The sequence below is a fragment of the Pseudorca crassidens genome, chromosome 7 (assembly GCF_039906515.1).
Source record: "Pseudorca crassidens isolate mPseCra1 chromosome 7, mPseCra1.hap1, whole genome shotgun sequence".
In the NCBI taxonomy this organism is placed as follows: Eukaryota; Metazoa; Chordata; class Mammalia; order Artiodactyla; family Delphinidae; genus Pseudorca; species Pseudorca crassidens.
In genome coordinates, this window is record NC_090302.1 from 83,881,488 (window position 1) to 83,897,120 (window position 15,633).

At 38.3% G+C, this 15,633-nt stretch overlaps 1 protein-coding gene across 1 annotated transcript in view; it reads left to right on the forward strand.

Moving 5' to 3' along the window:
• The first annotated feature begins 3,716 nt into the window (after positions 1–3,716).
• Positions 3,717–15,633, forward strand: part of NAA35 (N-alpha-acetyltransferase 35, NatC auxiliary subunit) — an 86,913-nt gene continuing 74,996 nt past the window's right edge. Inside the window, exons 1-3 of the mRNA XM_067744770.1 lie at positions 3,717–3,948; positions 4,625–4,753; positions 10,113–10,146. Of these exons, the coding sequence (XP_067600871.1) occupies positions 4,630–4,753; positions 10,113–10,146 (158 nt within the window). The 5' untranslated portion in view covers positions 3,717–3,948; positions 4,625–4,629. The remainder of the gene's footprint in view (positions 3,949–4,624; positions 4,754–10,112; positions 10,147–15,633) is intronic.

A 15,633-nucleotide genomic window follows, 5' to 3' on the forward strand; every position in this document is an offset into this window, starting at 1 on the left:
TCTAATTCATACTTTTTCACTATTTCTTCTTTCATTTTCTCTTCTAATTCATTAATTTCATATTCTATCTGCAACTGGTTGATATGTCTTCTATGCTCACTTCCCATTTTGATAGAAGTTTCAATATTTATGCATTAGACAACTATTGATGGCCTTGTAAGTAACCTACCTATGTAGTTAATCTTTTTTTTTGTAAAAAATTGACTTGATAGGTCCCAGGAAACTGCTTGAAAATCATCCATAAAAAGGAATTTTGAAAAGATTTTCTTATAAAGAAAGTTATGTATGTGTGCTGTTATTAAAGGGATAATTCAGCGTTAACATCTCTTTCAGATTCAGTGAACCACTCTCCTGGTTTTTCTCCTGCTTCAGCCTTTGTTCTCAGAGTCCTGGATCCTCTTCCTCTACTTGATCTCTAAATGTTGAGATTCCTCAGACTCAATTTTGAGCCTACTTCCCTCTTGATAGCATCTTCTTATGTGATCTCAATAATTCCCATGTTCTAAATGACATCTTTATTAATAACTTTGACTAAAAAATATTTTCAAATAGCAAATAAAAAATAAACAAAAACTAAACAACCAAAAACAAAGTAAAAAGACAAATGACACATTGGTTTAAAAAATTTCAACTTAAATAAAAAGTGAATATATAGAGCACCTTAAAAGAAAAAGAAAATAATCAATCCCATAGACAAATGGGCTAGAGATGAGGACAGACAGATCACAGAGAAAGGTGCAAATTGTCCTTAAAAAGATAAAAAGATTTTCTACCTCACTCATGATAAGAGAATACAAATTAAAACTATACTGAGATAGCATTTTTATCACTTAGCAGTTTGGAAAAATTCCAAAAGTTTGGCCACATACTGTATTGATGAGGTTATGGAAAAGGGAGCACTCTCATACGTTGCTAATTGCGGGGAGGGGACACTTAATGGGGGGAATGTGGCAATAGCAAAATTACATGTGCACGTATTCTTAGACCCCAAATGCTGCTTACGGGAATTTATCCCAAAGATACACTGGCAATATTATGAAAAGGCATACGTACACTGCTATTCATGGTAGCACTATTTATAATGGAAAAACCCTGCAAACAACCTAAATGTCCATCAACAGAGAACTGGTTGAATAAATTATGGTGTATTCACTCAGTGAAGTGGGGTGACTATCTTTTTAGATTGTCAATCCAGGACACAGCCACATAGGAAAAAAGATGTATAATAAATATACACATATGTCTTAAACATAAATTTATGAAAAATAGATATTTGAAATTGTATATTCTGTATTTAATTTTCTGTTACTTAAATGCCGTTTTAAAAACAAAACAATAGGACTAATTAACAGTGGTGATCAGTAGTAATTGGTAGTAGGAACAACTATTTAATGTGTGAGAAAAATATAACTAGAAACATCATACAGAGGATACTTATACATTATCCCTTAACACAGAAGTTTACTTTAACATTTTTATAACTCTTTATTGGATTACTGTATCTTTCCCTTCTCAGGGAAAATGGTTTCTAAAGCAGAGAGATAATTAGAAGTTGTGAAAATAAATTTGAATTTCAAATAAATTACGGTTTTAGTAAAGAAATTAAGAAAATCCTGTTTCACTTGGCTACTCTGTTCTGGTGATTTTTCTTTTCTTTCTAACTTTTATTTTTCAGTTATTTTGGATGCAGTCTTATTTCAAAAATTTGGTGTTTTGCTTTGTTTTTTTGTGTGCTGTATTGGTTTTTGTCACAATCTACACATAATACTGAATAACTCAGATGCAGTCAGTTCATCCTTTTCTAGATTTCTTATGGCCTCTGAAAAGATCATCAAATGCTTTTGGAGAAACAATATAAATTTCTGTTTTACTGTCATTCTTTTCTATATTCTTATCTTCAGTGTATTTAGTGAGTACCTACTATAGGCCAACCACTGCTTTTTATGGTAGGGATACAACTTTGATCAAAATAGTCAAAGCTCCTGCCCTTAGGAAAGATTATTCTATATGAGACATGAAGATGTATATTTTTCTGTTTTTAAAATCAACTTTACTGAGGTTTGATTTGCACACAGTAAAATGCACACGTTGTGTGTACTTCAATGAACTTTTACAAATGAATTCGGCCATATAACCACCACCATAATCAAGATACAGAACGTCTCCCTCCCCTCAAATCACCTAGCCCTATTCCAATTAATCGTTCCTTGACACCCACCTCGTCTCCTGGCAGTCACTGTTCTGTTTTGTCATGAGAGATTAGTCTTTTTTAGAATTTCATATAAATGGAATCATAATCTTTTGCTCATACTCTGATTTCCTTTGCTCAGAATAATGTTTTATGAGATTCATATTTTTGCATGTCAAGAAGTCATCCCTGTTTGCCGAAAATTACTATTCATTATATGAATAATTACGTATCATTGTATGGATATGCCACCAGATGATGAAGATTATGGTTGTTTCCAGTTTTTGATCATTAAAAATAAAGCTATAAAGAGGCAAAATCCAGAGCCGATCAGTGGTAAGTTAACTATGTGGAAACATCTGCTAAAACACGAGCTAATGTTGACAAGGTATTTTTTGATTTAATGAGGGAAATTCGAGCCAGAAAGATGGAAGACAGCAAAGAATGGAAAAAAGAAAAGTTTAGCCAAGAGAATCAGAGAAAGACCTGCATTTTATAATCAAAGCCCAAACTCCTTTCTTATCTTGACCATACTAATAAATATAATTTATAAGCTTTGCCATTGAAGGCTCAATTGACTGAAATTACTTTAACATTTTGGAGATCATGTATGTCTAAAAGCATGAATTGGAACTGCACTGAAAGTCAAATTCACTTAAAAAAGAAATTAATGTGGCTTCACCAAGAGAAAAAAAAAAGCTTTTGTGTGTGCACATTTTCATTCCTAAGTAAATACCTAGGAGTGTGATTGCTGGATCATGTAAATGCATGATTAATTTTATAGTAAAAGACAAACTGTTTACCAAAGTGGTTGGACAATTTTGGATTCCCATCAGGAACATATGAGATGTCCAGCTGCTCCATGTTGTCAACATTTGATACCGCCTTTTAAATTCAGGCTATCTTAATGGCTATGTAGTGATAAGCATGCGTTTCGTTTCCTACCCATACTAGTCTACTTATGTAACCCCACTTTAAAACTGATCATTAATTTCAGGAAAAATCTAAACCATGTAAAGGATCTAAAAGAAAATAACTGGCTTGATTCTGCTTATATTTTGTTTCAATTTTTCCTCATGAAATCCCCAGGCTCTCTAGGAAACATAAAACCTGTGTCAGGCAGCACCAGCTCGATGGAACTCTCGTAACTGGGCTCTTCATGCAAGGCCCCAACAACTAACCCCTGCGCGTACTTCCATCGCTTCCTCGCGCCTCCCCGGCACCTTTCTAAGAATTTCCCAGAGAACCGCGCGACGCGAAGCGGGACGGGCTCTGGGCCCTCAGGCTCCGCCCCTTACCGGCACTCACCCACTACCCAGGACAAGGCCGCAGGCTGGAGAAGGAAGGTAGCTTCCGGTCTCGCGATTGGCTCTAATCCCGCGAGAAGAGAAGATAGCCGCCCCGGCCTAAGGGGGTCGGTAGCGAGGAAGGGGGTGTGGCCGGGGAGCGCGAAGTCCCAAGGCGTGAGGGAGAGGAGGCGGGGTCGCGCGCACCGGGCGTACGCATGCGCGCACGCGGCCGGTCGGGCTGGGCTGAGAGGGGAGGGGTTGGCTGCGGCGGCCGAGGCGGCGTCGTTATTTCCGCGAGCTGGGCGGTGCGTGGCAGCGCGGGTGGCCACGGGAGAAGTAGATAGGGACCGCTGTTCGGAGCCATTGAGACTTCTTCCCTCCCGTGTCAGAGAGCCGCAGCACCCCGCGCGCGTGGCGGACCCTGGGGACGCCAGGTCACCCTGCGGCCCCTGCCCTCCCGCCGCGCTTCAGGTAGGAGCTGCGGGCTTCCCCGTGCCCACTGCCCGCCGGGGCCCTGGCCTTACTCGGTGTTATCGGGGCGACGACCTGGCACCGGGCGTGCCAGTTCTCCCGCGCGACGACAGCCTGTCCTTGCCTCCGTGCCCGTGGGGCTGGGGCCGGGCCGGGCAGACCCGGGTGGGGCGGTCCCCTCCTCAGGTGCGCCCCCGCCCTGGGCCCGGCGACTGGGGCCCGGCGGTGCGCTCCCTCGCGCTATGCCGCCCGGACAGGCTGTGTAGGGGTCCGGCCGGGACGGGAGAGGTTTTCCCGGCGAGCTCCGGGCAGGTGAAGGACCACCTTGACTTGTGTAGTTGCTGGGGTCTTGGGCTTCGAGAGGGGACCCTGAAGAGTGCCTTGGTTATTTGTGGCCAGTGTTGAAAGTAGGAAGCTCTGGAGTTGGTTCTCTTTGGGCCAGCTGTGGGATGGTTTGTGATTTTTTCTTCCTAAATAGGCAGAGCAGCAGCAGTGTTAATTGACGTGGGATTTAATTGCAGTAAGGTAGGTTTTTACAGTGCGGTCCTCAAACTCAGAAGAGCTCTGCTTAAAGAGTTTAGTAAGACTTTCATCCAATACTTAAACGCACATGGTTTGCAAATACTCTTGCCCTGAAAGCTACATTCTCTCTTTTACACCAATATTAATTTTATAGGAATAATGGTTATGAAAGCTTCTGTAGACGATGATGATTCAGGATGGGAGCTCAGTATACCAGAAAAGATGGAAAAAAGCAATACAAACTGGGTGGACATAACTCAAGATTTTGAAGAAGCTTGTCGAGGTGAGTTTGAATTTTTGAATTAGAAGTTCAAAATTTGGGAAAGGGTGCAATAAAAATGTGGATTGTGATTTCTAAACTATCTCAATAAATGGAAAAAATCAACATGTGTGGTTTATCGAGTTTGTTAACCACACTTATTCATTCTCCTCTGATTATAACTTTCATTTAAAGCCAGTTTATGTAGGTTATAGCATTAAATACAGATGTTCAGGCAGTTTCTTGGGTTAAAATTTTCTAACTTTTAAATAACAGGTTAGAGAGCACATAGCAGTAATTTCAAACTGTGGAAATACGAATTCTGTCACCTTAAAGACGGGAGTATTATTGTATATTTGAGGTTTGAAAATAATCGGATCATGTCATTCCCTGCTTAAGATCCTCCAGTGGCTTCCTGTTACATGTAGAATAAAATTCAAACTTCTTCCCTTTGGCCTATGTGATCTAGTGTCTGCCTCAGACTTTTTTTGTACCACTGCTTCACTAGACTCATTATGTTCGGTCATGAGATCCTTATCTCATTAAACACACTAAGGTCGTGTCCCCAGGTCTTTACATAGCTGGCTCCTTCCTGACCACTTAAATGTTACTGTTCCAGGGACTTCTCTGGTGGTCCAGCGGTTAAGACTCCGTGCTCCCAATGCAGGGGGCCCAGGTTCCATCCCTAGTGAGGGAACTAGATCCCGCATGCCGCAACTAAGACCCGATACAGCCAAATAAATAAATAAATATTAAAAAAAAAATGTTACCGTCCCAGTGAGGTCTCAACAGCCAATCTAAACAGATTTATCCCTATTCTCTTCTATCCAGCTCCACCTCAGTTGAATCACCGTGCTTTATTTTCTTCATAGTACTTATCTACTGTGAGAAACCATCATTTTCAATTATCTTTTATTGTTAGCCTCACCCACTGAAATATAAGCTCTGTGAGTGCAGAAATCCTGTCGATAACGCAAAACGGGAGAGGCCACGGCCGTGGGAGGCCCACATACCGCAAAAAAAAAAAAAAAAAAAAATGTTTGTTATTCATAGGCCACCCAATTTATGGTATTTTAGTTATAGCTGCCTGAGTGGACTAAGATTCTCAATTTAATTTTTCTTTTCTGCTGTAATGTGTTTTGGTTTTTTTTTTTTTGCGGTATGCGGGCCTCTTACTGTTGTGGCCTCTCCCATTGCGGAGCACAGGCTCCGGACGCGCAGGCTCAGTGGCCATGGCTCACGGGCCCAGCCGCTCCGCGGAATGTGGGATCCTCCCAGACCGGGGCACGAACCCGTGTCCCCTGCATCGGCAGGTGGACTCTCAACCACTGCGCCACCAGGGAAGCCCCTGCTGTAATGTTTTTAATTTCTAAGATTTTTTCCCTCTGAATGTTTCTTTTTTTAATAAAAGTAGAGTGTTTTTGTTTCAGGGTTGCACTATTTTTTCTAAGATTAATAATAGTTGTTTTGAAATTTTGTTTCCCAACTTAGTGTCTTTCCTCCAACTTGCCTTTTTTAGTTTGTTTTCTTTGGTTTCTATCTTTCGTGTTAGGGGATTACTTCAGATATCTAAGAATCCTTTGTTGCCTGTTGAAGGTGGGGGGAGGCTGGCTAAAAGCCAGCTGGAAGCTCCGAATTTTTGAGCAGGACTCCTCTGCTATGAACGCCAGTATCAGGTGATCTGACTTGGCTTTTGTGTTGGAGAACCTCTGGTGTCAGTTATTTAGCTCCTTCCTCTTGGAAAGATTATATTCTGTAGAGAAAAATTTATCTAATCTCCTGCTTGAGGTTGAAGATTTGACTGTTTGCCTGTGATTTAACAGTTAAGTGGGGGAAGAGGTCTGGAATTTTTACATATTCACTTAATGCCCCCTCTTTCCAGTACTGAATCCTACCCTTCAAATAACCTTCTGTCCCTGGAGATTTTTTGTTTTGCCCTTTTCAAAGAAAGCCTTCAGTATTATCCAGGGTGAGGGAGGGGTAGTTATCTTGTTCTGTAAATTAGGGCAGGGCTCTGGGCTGTCTGATGGCTCAGTTCTCTATATTTTAGCCCATCTTTATATCCTCACTTTCAGAGGTAAGTGGTAAATCGGGTTGGTTTTGGCTTTCTCCACTGCTGGTTTTATTTTTCTTGGGTTTGCTAGGAAACGACTTGTCTTTCTGTTTCCAAGTTTCCCTAATTTTGTTGTATTATTTCTGCACCAATTTTTCCTCTTCCTTTAGGTTCGTAGCTTTCTTTAAAAAAAAAAAATTTTTTTTTCCTTTAATTGTTTAAATGAGATTTCAGGAGGGAGTTAAAGGTTGTTGCATGTGTTCAGTTGGCCACCTTTACCCAGGGGTAAACTTTAATTCATCTGTTTATCACTGTACAACGGTACTGGATTCCAGCTATATCATAGATTCAGTAGGGTCTTCATAGCGACCCTAGCAGTGAACTTAACCATGATTTACAATGTTATGTGTAGAAATATATTCAAAGATCTGTAACACCAGTTCTCAAATTATCTTCTCATTTATAAGAGGGTAAAATGTATTTGCGTTGTCAAATAGTTACATGTTTTTCTCATCCCGTTAGATTACTTTTCTTCAGGGGAATGATCGTATGCTTCAAGTGCTTAGCGCTGCTGCAAACCCAAACTCCAGCTACAAGTTATAGTTCATTGTTCATTTCCAAGGCAAAAGGGAGGATGTCCTAAGGAACTTTAACAGAACCATCTAGTACAGGCCTTCATTTTACAGATGATAAAATCAGGGCCCAGAGTGATCGACTTGCTTCTAGGTCTGTGGAGTGTTCAGTGAAGCTATTTGGTACCCAAATCTACCCTAAGTATGTGGTAAATTATTACAGCAGTTCTCAACTTTTTGGTATCAGAACCCCATTATACTCTTAAAAATACCCTCTTATGCTTTTAAAAAGTATTGTTTATGTGTATTATATGTATATTGATATTTACGGTATTAGAATTTAAAACAAATTTTAAAAATACTTGTTCATTTGAAAATGGTAATAAACCCATTGCATGTCAACATAACATTTTTAAAATGAAAAATGTATTTTCCAAAACAAAGAACAACTTTGAAGAGTGGCATTGTTTTATACTTTTGAAAATCTCTTTGATATCGGCATAATAGAGGACACCTGAATTCCCTATCTGCTTCTGTGTTCAGTCTGTTGCCACATGTCGTTTTGGTAGAAGTATAGGAAGTATATCAGGCCTCACCAAATATGTAGTTAAAAGATGGTGGAACCTTTTCAGGTAATTGTGGATATTCTTTGCTACTATACCAAAACTTGGCAGGTGGTAATTTCTTAAAGATTAAGATTGCAGTGTGGAATCTGAAAGCATATCAGTGGACCTTTCATGCTGTGTTACATAAAGTATATTGGTCTGTCTAGAACATTGAAGGGATCTTTTATCCATGCCTAATTTTGTAACATGCATTGCTATTTGCAAAATATTGGTTTAGTGAGTTAAGCACATTTTCCAAGTGTTGACACACTTCATTATTCAGTATTAAAAAGCACATTTGTTAATATCACCACAGTATCCTCAGGAAAGCCTTTTTAAGTATTGGGACACTGTCAAGTTCACAGTGGCAGATATATGCTTTCCAAAATTCCGATTTTTCCTTGAAAGCTCAAATTTTATCACTGGCAATAAACCTTGTCAGTTATTTTCCTAAAGCGACAAACTCATTTATTTTCAAGCAAATGCCATATTGTCAAGTCTGAATAACTATAATTTGTCACTGTTCTTTCAAGTAAAAGTGGTGTTTCATGATAGTTGTGCAAGAGCTTTTCCTTGAGACAGTCTCTTACTTTGGTAAGCAGAGGAAGTGTTTATGTATACTTCCCATTTGTCAAATAGAATATTAAAAAGGTGTATTCAAAGATTGAAATTTAATTAGGTATATCAGGACCAGCCCTAGGATGAAGTGAGTGAGGCAATTAGGGTACAGAATTTAAGAAGGCACTACTTGAAAGTGCCTTCTTAAATTTTGCAACCTACATGCCTTACTTGCACTCTGGTCCTGGCCCTGAGATTAATAATTTTTACTGTTCCATCAAGGACTTCTTAAGTGAAAGTGCATGGAAGTGAAGAATACACTGTTTAGCTTGGGGCCACTGTCTTGATTTGTGCTGAAGATAGAGTTTTGCCCTTTTCCTCTTTACACCATTGCTTTTGCATCATCATTGTAAATGTCAACACAATGAAAAAAAGTTTAGTATTATTTACAAAATGTATTAATATTATTTTAGTAATTTAGTATTATAACAAAATGACTTTAACATCACAGGCTCTTGGGTTCTCAAACCATCTTTGAGAACCACTGTATGTTCTATTATGCTTCATTACAGTATTTTGATAAATGCTTCTCATTGATTTATCTGTTTTGGTACATGGAACTTTAAAAAATGAATGTCATTTAACTTATTAGCTAGGGAGATTAGTAATATTCTGAGAACTGCTTCTTTATGTCTTCCACAGGAGTTGACCATCAACATTTAAGCTACTTTACTTGCACATTGAAATCATCTGGAGTACTTTAAAACCACTCTATGGGTCCCACTCCTAGAATTTGATTGGTTTGGGGTGCTGATTGGACATTGGGGTTTTCAAAAGCTCCCCAGTTGATACTGATATGCAGCCAAGGTTGAGAACTGCTGCTTTATGGAGGATTAACACTCTTTTGATCAGCTGTTTATGCAAGTGTTTTCTACATTATTTAAATAAAATGTAATAAAAAAAATAGTTTCAACACTGTTCCTGGGACAAAAGGAGATTAGATTATGATGCCAAGTAGTTTAAAAACAACTTGAGAGGGCTTCCCTGGTGGCGCAGTGGTTGAGAGTCCGCCTGCTGATGCAGGGGACACGGGTTCGTACCCCGGTCCGGGAAGATCCCACATGCCACGCAGAGGCTGGGCCTGTGAGCCATGGCCGCTGATCCTGCGCATCCGGAGCCTGTGCTCCACAACGGGAGAGGCCACAACAGTGAGAGGCCCGCATACCACAAAAAAAAAAAAAACCAACTTGAGAAATAGCATACAATTCTGTGAAAAAGTTTACTTAGGGAGAAATGTATTAGTGGTTTTTTAAAAATGGGCCTGATAATTCTGGTTGTATTATTGTTGCCTGGGATGGGTCACTTGTTAATCCTCAGAAGTTCAATTTATAGTTAGTGTTTAAATATTCACTGTGTAGAAGACATTATATTAGTAATTGAGTAAAAATAATATGACCATTTCTTAGAAAATGAAGTTTAAAGGACTGCAAGCACATTTTTCAGGTGCTAATATTTTGTTTCATTTTTTTTTTAGAATTAACAGTTAAATATAAATATGGTATTATTCAAAAGATTTTTCTCTTTGTTTCTTTTAGAATTAAAGTTGGGAGAACTGCTTCATGATAAGCTGTAAGTATTTGTGTCCTTTGAAATAGTGTAGTGTAATATTTCCATCTATTTTGTCTCCTGTGCAATAGTATTCCTTGAAGTCTGAGTAATTTTACATTTCAAAGCTGTAAGAATAACACTAATTATATATTTTTAACCTTGGTCAGCTGTTTTGGGGCAGCTGACCTTAGTCGTGATAGGAAGTGGTTGTACCTAGTGAAACTGTGACTTATGGTCATTTCTTGAGGGTAGGTATACAGGATGTGGAATTTCTTGAGAAAAGGTATTGGTTGCATGTTGTATGTGATATGCTGGTTGATGACCAGAGGTAGGTGATTAAATGCCTAGATGAAAGTAGATTGAGAATCCCTAGAAAGGTAAATGAAAGGAAATTCTTGATTATATTTATATTCCCATAGATAGCCTCAGTTCCTATACTGCTGTGGCCAGACTCAATTTTCAAGGTTGGGAGTATGAAATTTTAAATTAGTAAGTAGACAAGATTGGACGTTTGTTAGGGGAAGTAGAAACTTGAAATTTAGTTCTTCTCAGACTTTAGTGACATCAGAATCATCAGAAGGGTTTTAAAACACAGATTTCTGGAACCCACCCCCAGAGTTCCTTATTTAGTAGGTCTAGTGTGGGGTCACAGAAGTTGAATTTCTCAAGTTCTCAGGTGAGATTGATGCTGCTGATCTAGGGACCACACTTTGAGAACCACTGTAGGTCATCATTTTGATGTCACAGGCAATGATAGGAAGGATATAATGAAATCAAACCATAAGCTAATGCAGGAAAGAATGTGGCTCCTGACTATGGAATAACATTTGAGAGAGGGCCGCTAGAGGGACATAGCCCTCTTCATTTCCCCAAGGTTTTAGACACTGAGCCCAGGGATCATGATTGCCAGCAGCCCACACTGGCCATCTATTAAATTTGTATCCTTTTAATCCATATCTTCTTTAACTGTCATTTTTTTTCCCCCTAGCATGTACGGTGTTCTAGCCTTCTATGTCATTTCCTTATCTTTATTGTTTGTTTCCTTCCACTAGAACGTAAGCCCCATGAGACAGGCAGATTTGTTTTGCTCACTCATGTATCTCAAGTGCCTAGAACAGTGCCTAGCACATAAGCAGGCACTCAGTATTTGTTGAATGTGTGGAATAGCTAACTTACTGCTACTCTGGTTTCTATAGCAATTTTACTAGTGAAGCAAATACCTTATTTTTTAAAAAATTTTTTTATTGGAGTATAACTGCTTTACATTGTTGTGTTAGTTTCTGCTGTACAATGAAGTACAATGAATCAGCTATATGTATACTTATATCCCCTCCCTCTTGAGCCTCCCTCCCACCCCCCACCCCACCTTTCTAGGTCATCACAGAGTACCGAGCTGAGCTTCCTGTGCTTTATAGCATGTTCCTGCTAGCTATTTTATGCATGGTAGTGTATACATGTCAATCCTAATCTCCCAATTTGTCCCACCCTTCTCTTCCCTGCCACCTGTGTCCACGTGTCCGTTCTGTACATCTGTGTCTCTGTTCCTGCCTTGCAAATAGGTTCACCTGTACCATTTTTCTAGATTCCACATATATGCATTAATATACGGTATTTGTTTGTCTCTTTCTGCCTTACTTCACTCTGTATGACAGACTCTAGGTCTATCCACATCTCTACAAATAACCCAATTTCGTTCCTTTTTATGACTGAGTAATATTCCATTGTATATATGTACCACATCTTCTTTATCCATTCATCTGTTGTTGGACATTTAGGTTGTTTCCACGTCCTGGCTATTGTAAATAGTGCTGCAGTGAACATTGGGGTACATGTGTCCTTTTGAATGGTTTTCTCAGGGTATATGCCGAGTAGTGGGATTGCTGGGTCATATGGTAGACTTTATTGATCTAGGGTTTTAATTGTGCCATTAACAACTTTTCTTTAGTTGTTTTCATATAAGTAATAAACGGATACTTTGTTTTTAACAAATTTAAACATTAGAGATGAAGCAGAACTTCTCATGACACCATCTCTCCAATACAATCTCTGTTCTTTGCTTGGAGGTAGTCATTGTTATAAGTCATCGGATTGTTAACATGTCCTGGACCTATAAAGATATATATTCTTATATACGTGAATGAAATCTGTAAAACTAGTTAACTGTAAGTGGGGATATATAGTACAGTATTCAGCTTTGCCATTCTTTATGTAAGGGACTTGAGCATCTGTGGACGCTCCTGGAGCTAACCCCCTGTGGATAGCGAGGGTCGACTGTGTGTATTCTGCAAATTCCCCACCCCCCACTTTCAGTATATCTTGGAGATCTTTCCATGTTAACTCCACCTTGTTCATTTTAACTGCTGCTTTTTATTTTATAAAATGACTGTACCATAATTTGTTCTATGGTATCCCTATTGATGGACATTCAGATGGCAACATATTTTGGTAACGTGGGAAAATTCAAAACATTTAATTTATACAAGCCTCTTTATACATATACATGTGCAAATGAATTTTAGAAGCCTAGAAATCAAATGACTGGATTTTAATGTATTCAGCCAAATTTTTTCCCTCACAAAAGTCTTTATCAGTTTACACTAACACCAACAGCATATGAGGGTACAAATTAAAAAAAAAGGGCTTCCCTGGTGGCGCAGTGGTTGAGAGTCCGCCTGCCGATGCAGGGGACACGGGTTCGTGCCCCGGTCCGGGAAGATACACATGCCGCGGAGCGGCTGTGCCCGTGAGCCATGGCCGCTGAACCTGCGCGTCCGGAGCCTGTTGCTCCGCAACGGGAGAGGCCACAACAGTGAGAGGCCCGCATACCGCAAAAAACAAGAAAAACAAAAACAAAACAAAAAAAAGTTTCCTTACTCCCCCCCACCCCTGCCAAAAACCAGCATCATTTTGTTTTGCATTACTTGATTACATTAGAATTTGAATAGCTTTTTACTTTTTTATTAATAGTTTATATTTTCTCTTCTGTTAATTATCCATTCATGTCCTTTGCCTACTTTTCTTTGGTTTATTTGCCTTTTCCTATTTGTATGAGTTAGTTATATATTATGGATATTAACTTTTTCAAAATTACCTATATTAAAAATATTTCCCCTAGATAATTGTCAGTGTTTTAACTGACTGGTTTATTGCTACATATAAATTTTTAATATTTTACACAGTTGGAGTTACCAACTTTTTTCTTTGTGGCTTTGTAAATTATTAAAAGAGTTTTTGTTCGTTTGCTTATTTTAGGTTTAGAACTTAGATCTGCCTGGGGTTTGTTTTATTAAATTGCATAAATCAAAGATTTCACTTTTTCAGGATGGTTAGCCATTTGTCTTAATAGTATTTATTGACTAATACACTGTTTTTCCACTAATTTGAAATTCCACCTTTATCTTATGTACTTCCTACAAAAACATGGCTTTGGATTGTTTTTTCTTCATCTGTGTATGCTAGAATGCTTTTAATTATTACAGGTTTATAGTATCTTTGATATTTGGTGAATCCCTGTTCTTTTATTGAAAAGGTTCTTTTCCATTTTTGCATATTTTCTCTTTCGACTTGACAAGCTCATTGAAAAATACCATTTGGGTTTTGATTCACAACATTGCATCAGATTTATAGATGAGAGTTTTCTTCAGTATGCTCATATTGTCAGAGTATCTTAAATTGAAGCATTAAGAGGTTTGATGGATTTCAGGGCGTGTCTCCTTAAAGCTCTTCTTTTTTTTTTTAATTGAATTATAGTTGATTTACAATGTCATGTTAATTTCTGCTGTACAGCAAAATGATTGTTATACGTATGTATATATATATTTTTTATGTATCCTTTTCCATTATGGTTCATCATAGGACATCGAATATAGTTCTCTGTGCTATACAGTAGGACCTTGCTGTTTATCTATTCTCTATATAATAGTTTACATCTGCTAACCCCAACCTCCCACTGCATCCTTCCCCCAACCCCCTCCCCCTTGACAACCACAAGTGTGTTCTCTATGTCCATGAGTCTGTTTCTGTTTCGTAGATAGGTTCATTTGTGTCATATTTTAGATTCCACATATAAGTGATATCATATGGTTTTTGTCTTTTTCTGTCTGACTTCACTTAGTATGGTAATGTCTAGGTCCATCCATCTTGCTGCAAATGGCATTATTTCATTCTTTTTTTATGGATGAGTAGTATTCCATTTCATTTATGTACCACACCTTCTTTACCCATTCATCTGTCAGTGGACTTTTAAGCTGTTTCCATGTCTTGGCTGTTGTGTAATAGTGCTGCTGTGAACATAGGGGTACGTGTATCTTTTTGAATTAAAGTTTTGTCTGTATATGCCCAGGAGTGGGATTGCTGGATCATGTGGTAATTCTATTTTTAGTTTTCTCAGGAACCTCCATACTCTTTTCCATAGTGGCTGTACCAACTTGCATTCCCACCAACAGTGCAGGAGGGTTCTGTTCTCTCCACATTGTCTCTGGCATTTGTTATTTGTAGAGTTTTTAATGATGGGCATTCTGAGCAGTGTGAGGTGGTACCTCATTGTGGTTTTGATTTGCATTTCTTTAATAATTAGAGATGTTGAGCATCTTTTCATGTGCCTGCTGGCCCTTTGTATTTCTTCTTTGGAGAAACATCTGTGTAGGTCTTCTGCCCATTTTTCAATTGGGTTGTTTTTTGTTGTTGTTGAGTTGTATGAGCTGTTTATGTATTTTGGAAATTAAGCCCTTGTTGGTTGCATCATTTACAAATATTTTCTCCCATTCTGTAAGTTGTCTTTTCATTTTGTTTATGGTTTATTTTGCTGTGCAAAAGCTTCTAAGTTTGATTAGGTCCGATTTGTTTATTTTTCTTGATGTCTTACTGCTGCTGCTTTTCTGAGAGAAATGATTTAATGTAACAAGGTAGGTGCCTTTATTTTCCTGGTAATCTAATGGCTTAGACTAAGCAAGATAGGAAGTCAGTAGCTTGATGGACAATCACTTTCTTTTAGGCTTTTCTTTTCTCATATCTCAAAGATATACTAACTAATCAGTCCACACTACATCACAACTATCTGCTTCTGTGGCTAATAAGCCACAAACACCAGACCATCAAAATCTCTGGATTTTATTTTTTTCTTATGTAATTGCCAAAACTTTGGGCATTATAGATGGTAACATGGCAGGTTTTTAGACTTTCAAGATGTAAAGAAAATGAAAAAAATCTAAAAGTTACATTTGATAATGATTATTCCAAACATAACTTTCTAAGTGTTAAATAGTTAGAGAAAATTATTTAAAGAAGGCAAAATGAAATCCATTGTAGATCAGTTGATCTCTTTTTTTTCAAAAACTTCTAACTTTTTGAAGGAAGAACTAAAACAATTTTGGTTTTAATTCTTTTCTTGCCTCATAGTACATGTAAAATAATTTGAGTGACAAGTACATGGAAGAATTTTTATGTTAAAGGAAGATTATCTAATTGAAGTAGAAGTGATAGCAAGTTGGAAAGACCAAATACATAAAA